Source organism: Callithrix jacchus, chromosome 2, assembly GCF_049354715.1.
Source record: "Callithrix jacchus isolate 240 chromosome 2, calJac240_pri, whole genome shotgun sequence".
Classification (NCBI taxonomy): Eukaryota; Metazoa; Chordata; class Mammalia; order Primates; family Cebidae; genus Callithrix; species Callithrix jacchus.
Genome location: NC_133503.1, coordinates 76,047,879 through 76,054,832, shown reverse-complemented (window position 1 = coordinate 76,054,832; position 6,954 = coordinate 76,047,879). Strand labels below are relative to the sequence as shown.

The window sequence follows — 6,954 nt, the reverse complement described above, 5'->3', positions numbered from 1 at the left end:
ACCCAGCTCTCCAAGGGCACCTCGCTTAGGGAGGCTAAGCTCAGCGCCCAAGTGCCTTTTGGAGTGCTAGCTTCTTTCTACCAACAATGGCAGATTTCCATCTGTGCTGCCAAACAAGTAAGTTCTTTCCTTAAGGAACATTTATAAAGTATGACTTACAGGTCAGGCACGATGGTAATCCCAGCACTTTGGGAGACCAAGGTGGGTTGATCACCTGAGGTCAGGAGTTTGTGACTAGCCTGGCCAACATGCAGAAACCCCATCTCTACTAAAAATACAAAAACTAGCCAGGTGAGGTGGTGGGTGCTTGTAATCCCAGCTACTTGGGAGGCTGAGGCAGGAGAATTACTTGAACCCAGGAGGCTGAGGTTGCAGTGAGCCGAGATCATACCATCGCACGCCAGCCTGGGCAACAAGAGTGAAACTCCCTCTCAAAAAAACAAAAACAAAAACAAAAAACAGACTTCCTTTTCCCAGAAAACTAAGGCCTCCAAAAGGAAAATTATTTTTCTTTGGCTGTTCAGGAACAATTGCTCACCTCCTTTCGATTTTTTACTTTTAGCTCTTTCTCAAGGAAGTTAAAGGATGTTTTTTGCTATTAGTAGGCTGTGCTTTTCTAGAGGAAAATAGTTCTAGTATTGAGATATAAACTGGGAATTGCTGATTATTCATGGAACAAGAATTTTAAAAACAAGACCAGACCCTAGCTCCCGCAGAGGTCATGGTTGATAGCTCAGTACCAAAGCACAAGCATTATCTTCTGAGTGGGAAAGCAGGTACGGTGCTTCCTTGCCCACCTGACACCTCAGCCAACATGTGCAGAATTGGAGCCCTCCAAAACTTGGGCCTCTTCCAAGGTTCTCAAAGTCAATTAAGGGCATCATTGTGTCGGCGTGGGTCCTCCTAGAGCAAACACCAAGATGGGATTAAACCTGGAAGAGTTGATTGGGAAGAATGCCTGTGGTGAATAAAGAGGAACCGAAGCAACAGTAACCAGAGAGAACGTCACACCGTAATGCAGGTCTGACCCCTGTGAAAGGGGAGAGGGAAGGAGGGAATAGGAGGAGCCTCATACTGCAGAGCCATTCTGATAAAGTGCTGGCCAGGTTGACAGAAAGCCCCAGAGTATGGGTAGCCTAATAGAAAAGTTCCACCTCTGGCACTCCCACTTACAGCATCAGATGCATCTCGTAGCATTTAAGATGATATTCTATATTTGACTGATTGTTTTATTACCTCACTCAGGTGTGTTTCCCAAGGGCAGAGACCACATTTATTTTTGCTCAACACTGAAACCCAGAATTAGCAGGATGAGCTGCATTTTGTAGTTGCCACAGAATATTCGTTGAATGAAGTATCTAAAAGGGTTATTTGATTTTTTTATTTTTATCTGAATCACACACCAGGTATTTTTCTTTCCTAACCAATGACTCCTAAGTTAGATGCTCTTTGCACCATGCTTTCATTCCATTTATATCATTCTTCAGCTGTGTTGAGTGATCGTCAGCTGCCCTGCCCCCCACCCACCCTCCATTGCCTGCTTCTGTAGTAAATGTTGAAAAACACATGCTTTGAATGAAGAGACCTTCCAAACATGCTTTGTGTGAGCAACATGGCTGTTTATTCACCTGGGTGCAGGTGGGATAAGGCCGAAAAAGGCATTAGCAAAGGGCAGTGGGACAGGAGTTGGTTATAGGTTTGGGTAGTTTTTTGGGGGGCAGGGGTATTGCAGACTAAGTTCAGTTACAGTGGTGGGGGGTAGGGGCAAGGAGTATACAAGTTCAGCCACAATGGTAGGGTTGGGTGAGAGGTATTTACATTATCATAAGAAGAGTTAAGATGGCAGGGTTGGGTGAGGGGCTTTTGAGAAGCTCTGCTGGGAGATCAGGGACAATGGGGAATGCAGGCAGTGGGTGGGAGACTTCACCCAGAGGCAAGCAGGACTTCAGACTTTCAGGCTCCAGGCTTGCATATGGAGACCTGACAGTAAGTCTTTTAGGACTGGCCTTGGCCTTGGATTTTTGCTTCTTTTGTGTCTTTATTGGCTATCGTTGCAGGCCTGGATAAAGTGCTTATTGCAGAACTTGCTACTGCACAAACTTTTGTTTCAGGGTTAGATCAGGAAGGGTAGTAAGGAAAACAGAGCTGCCTCCAAAGAGCTGGGATAGAAATCTGTCCTTTAGAAGTTAAATTACAAATCAAGCCAGTCAGAGCTGCGGGAAGAGATGACCAGGGGCAGACCTGTGTTACTTGTAGTTAAATGATCAGAAGCTTGCTTTGCTTTTTATACACTGAGATTTGTGCCACGGATCATATCCAAACTATGGTGCAGTAAAATAAAAGCAGAGATCAAGCGGAAACAGGAGGTCTACGGTAAAGACAATCAATCAGAGAGTACCCTATAAATGCAGAACACTGTGGTGGTGGTTACAGAGCAGAAAAAACTGCTTTGGTCCCACAACTCTTCCCCACATAAGAGTTTGTGTGAGGATCTCATAAAGGGAGCTTATGCAAAAGACTCTGGAAGTAATGAAACCTCTGCTCACAAAACTCAGGAGGGTCTTTGTAGACAGGAGCTAGTAAGGCTGGAAGGCCTTACAGGGCAGAGATTACACAGGCTCTGCCTATGTTCTCAGAATATGGAGCAATTCCGATCGCTCTGCATCCATAATGCGCGGGAGATAAAAGCCCCCTTAATAGATTGTGTGTGGTCTGACCTTATGGCGCCTTATCCACTGCATCCATCTTGCCAAAACACCTGGATAGACAATGGATAGTAAAATCTCAGTGCCCTCAGTTAGCATTTCTTAGGAGAACCACGTTTGCTATTAAATGCTGCAGACACATGCTCTTCCTCCGACTATCTTCTTCCTCAACCCCCCTCCCCACAGCCTGCAAGATCAACAAGATAATGTACCCAATAAAAGCACATGAAGCCTAGAGCTCAATGCCAATAGAGTGTGTTGGACCCCTAGACCTATGCTGTAAAATTCTATTCTTGGGCCGGGCATGGTGGCTCACGCCTGTAATCCCAGCACTTTGGGAGGCTGAGGCGGGCGGATCAGCTGAGGTCAGGAGTTAAAGACCATCATCCTGGACAACATGGTGAAACCCCGTCTCTTAAAAAAAAAATTCTGTTCTTGTATCTTTGTCTTTATTTCCTCAGCACCCATGTACAGGGTTGGGCTGGTTCCCAGCAAGAGCAAAGATACAAAATGTCTCCATAAAGAAAAATAAGGGCTGCAAGACCTTACTAAGTAATGTTACTCAGTGACACCTTGCCTATCTAAAAATGTGTCCATCTGAGGAGGGGTGGCCTGGGGACCACAATAAAGAGAGACTCATTGACACAAACAGATGGTGTCCACCAGGCCCCATTAGGGAGAAGAGCTGGCCAGGCCAGCAGGGATGAGTGAACAGTCCTTCCTACAGGTTTTGACCTGTGTTGTGGAGAAAGACATCCCACATTGCCCAAATCTGATATCATTAAACATTTAAGTCAGACAACTCACTCTTCTGATTCTGATTTTAGGCTCACTAAACCACCTTCTGACTACCTGGCTCCAAACTGCATGGCTACAAGAAGAGAATACTCATCAGCTGGCCTCGAGTCCAATGTTCCTGACAGTCTTGCTTCTGACAGGAATGGCTAAGCTGTAGGTTTTGGGGTCAGATGGCCTTGATTCAAAGTCTGCCACTAACATACATAGTAACTGTGTGAACCTTGGAATTTCCTTCATCTTTTTTCCCCCAACTGAAAAATAAATAGATTATACCACATGACAGTAGGGAGAATTAAATGAGGTAATGCATGTAATAGCACTTCTCTAGCAAATACTGAAGGAAATCAGTAAGTTGGCATTCTGACTTTATTTTTTTGAGACAGAGTTTCGCTCTTGTTACCCAGGCTGGAGTGCAATGGCGCGATCTCGGCTCACCGCAACCTCCGCCTCCTGGGTTCAGGCAATTCTCCTGCTTCAGCCTCCTGAGTAGCTGGTATTACAGGCACACACCACCATACCCAGCTAATTTTTTGTATTTTTAGTAGAGACGGGGTTTCACCATGTTGACCAGGATGGTCTCGATCTCTTGACCTCGTGATCCACCCGCCTCAGCCTCCCAAAGTGCTGGGATTACAGGCTTGAGCCACTGCGCCTGGCCGGCATTCTGACTTTATACAACAGTGCTAATCAACTATGGAACACTGGAAGCCAAATGAAATTTTTGATCCCACAAAGTCAAGGACCATACCTGGATCTCAGGAAATCGCCAAGACGAAAGACTTCAGGCCAGCCTTTGCCTCCTGATGCTCTCTGTTCACATGTGCGATATCTATAAAAGGTAACCAGGATTTGGCTTACCTGCTTACATCTCTACCTGTCTTTTCCTCATCTTCATCTTCCCAAACATAGTTTTTATGCAGAAGCAGATTTAACTCTACTTTGCCATCTTGGAGTCAAGAATTGTCCTATAAGGATGAAGAGGCTCCAAAGCTTGCCTTCTTTTATTTTTAGCTGGCGTCTTGCTCTGTTGCCCAGGCTGGAGTGCAATGGCGAAGTCTTGGCAACCTCCGTCTCCCAGGTTCAAGCAATTCTCCTGCCTCAGCCTGCCAAGTAGCTGGGACTACAGGCACACGCCGCCACACCCAATTAATCTTGTGTATGTTTAGTAGAGATGGGGTTTTACGGTGTTGCCCAGACTGGTGTCAGACTCTTTACCTCAAGCTATCTGCCTGCCTCGTCCTCCCAAAGTACTGGGATAACAGGCTTGAGCCACCCTCGTCCTCCCAAAGTACTGGGATTACAGGCTTGAGCCACCGCGCCTGGCCAAGGCTTGCCTTTTTTGTTTTTCTTTTTCCTTCATACTACAGACTAAAAATATCATCTTTTGGACAGAGAAACAGTCTCTTGTTTTTCGAATGTCATTTGGCCTGCCCTGCTTTCCCACCTGCTCCTGAGGGAACTATTGCAAGGACACATACAAGCCCCTATATCAGTCACAGACCAGGGCCTCCATCTTGCAAGGAATGTGCCCAAATTACAAATGGGTAAACCAAAGTGACTCTGGCCAGATTTAATAGTTTATTTTGTTTTCTTGTTCCAGTTATAACACACTGCTCTGTGTTTGCTCTATGGCAAACTTTCATGTTTGCTCTGCAATAAATATACACGACGCAGCAAACTGTTTGGAGTATGATGTCTTGCCAATGTTTTCTAAAAGCAAGAGAATAGAAATGCTTGCAAAAATATTTTCAGATCTCAGTGGCCAGTGCTAAACACCGCTGTAGGAATGTCCATCAAACGCTGAGGCTGTGCTCTGCTCTAACAAAACCCTGGTTCCATGGCATAATTGTACGGACTAGTTGTCAGGCTAAGTTTGAGGCACTTGAAAAAAAATTGCAGGGTTTCCTGAGTCTTTAAACTCCAGATAATATTGTCCAAACTTTGACAACTATCCTGTTATGGAGACAGCTCCAAGTTGATGGCCTGGCCATTGGAGAATGTCTATCAAACATCCAGATAAACAATGACTTGGTTGCTGCTCTCAAGGAGGCCACCTAGAAGCTGACAGAAATTTCAGGTATTTTCTTCCTTCTATTATTTCATTCCTAAAACTCTGGAAGTAAGTATGATTATTATCCCCATCCCACAAGGGAAGTAACTAAGTCTAACTAGTCGAATATTTTGCCCCAAATCACAGACAATAACAAACAGCCAGACATTGAACCCTGGAATCTCTAAATCTGTAGATATTGATGGGCACAGCTTAGACCAAGGAGTCCAAACCTGAGGCTTGCTGTTCCAGTTTCTCTTATCGGATGAAAGGACCCGACATCATTGACTTTTGGTTTCTCCGCTGACCCCAGAAGAGGTGCCTGGTACCTCATGGTCAAGTTCCCTCCAACGGGGGCCCCTCAGAGGCCTGGTCCCAGCTGCTCAGGCTGGCACTCGCCTCCTCAGGCCAGAGCCCGAGGCGCTGGCAGCGGTCAGGTCCCGGGCTAGCTGCCAGCCACATGCCCAAGTAGACGCTGAATCTTTGAAGAGCAAATGGAGAAACCTGTCCGGGTCAGCCGACGCGGCGCGGGGCGCCTTTCCACTTGCAGCGGGCCTGCCCAGCCCGGGCCAAGGTCCCGCCGAGGCAGGTGTGAGTGGCGGGCTCGCTCGCGGGCACTCGGCGGGCCCGGCTCCAGCCCCACTGCCACCGGACAGGCCACGCGCAGACCCGAGCCCGCCGACCCCGCCTCTGGCTGCCTGCCCGCACCCGCCGCGCTCGTCCCCGGTCCCGCCTCCCGGAGGTTTTCGCTTTCGCTTTCCTGCTGATGTAGTTGAGGAAAATGAAAGCGGTCGTGGCCTGGACTAGCGCAGCTCGGGTTCCCGGCGAGGGACGCAGAATGCAGCGGCGGCCGGCCTGGAGCGCGGGCCCCGAGGTCGCGGCCTGCGCCGGGCGAGGTAAGCGCAACCCCTTCGCGGCCGCCTCGCGGGCTCCTCCTTGTGGACCCATCGGGCCGGACGCCAGGCGTTTGACGCTGACAGGGTCGGAGGTCCTGCCGCTGGGGCGGGGAGGGCTTGAGACGCGGCACCGCTGGGTTTCGTGGCTTTGAGCCTACAAACCGGGCTGGAAGACCTGGGAGGCTTCAGACAAGCGTGCCAAGGGTGTAGCAGCCCAGGGTGGAGCTGGGACCGTGGCACGTCGGGCCACCTGAGCACGTTTCCTTTGTGTAGAGCACCGACCTCCCTGGGTGTTGGTAAAAACCGAAGTGGGAGGATGTAGGTAAAATGCCAGCAGGATGCCTAACCTGAGCTCATAATTTATTCCCTCTTACCTGTCAGACGCGTTTTTCCCACTGGGCCCCATCCCATCCCTCGTGTAGTTTGCCTAATTTTCCTAGATCTGGTGCACCTGGGAGCACTTGGGGTGCCTTCCAAATGTTCCATGACCTAGCAAGCTGGCAGC

The 6,954-nt window shown here is 48.4% G+C and overlaps 1 protein-coding gene across 1 annotated transcript; it reads right to left on the bottom strand.

The window, feature by feature from the left end:
- Nucleotides 1-4,160: 4,160 nt before the first annotated feature.
- Nucleotides 4,161-6,625, bottom strand: LOC144581396 (uncharacterized). The gene is made up of 2 exons (XM_078364872.1): nt 5,787-6,625; nt 4,161-4,332 (listed from the first exon to the last, which is right to left on the bottom strand). Exon 1 carries the CDS (start codon nt 6,499-6,501, stop codon nt 6,067-6,069), a length of 435 nt encoding a protein of 144 aa, XP_078220998.1. The 5' UTR covers nt 6,502-6,625; the 3' UTR covers nt 4,161-4,332; nt 5,787-6,066.
- Nucleotides 6,626-6,954: the final 329 nt, after the last annotated feature.

Bases quoted from the DNA above. Each gene is read 5' to 3' on its own strand.
- LOC144581396 (XM_078364872.1), bottom strand. From the start codon at position 6,501: ATGGGTCCACAAGGAGGAGCCCGCGAGGCGGCCGCGAAGGGGTTGCGC.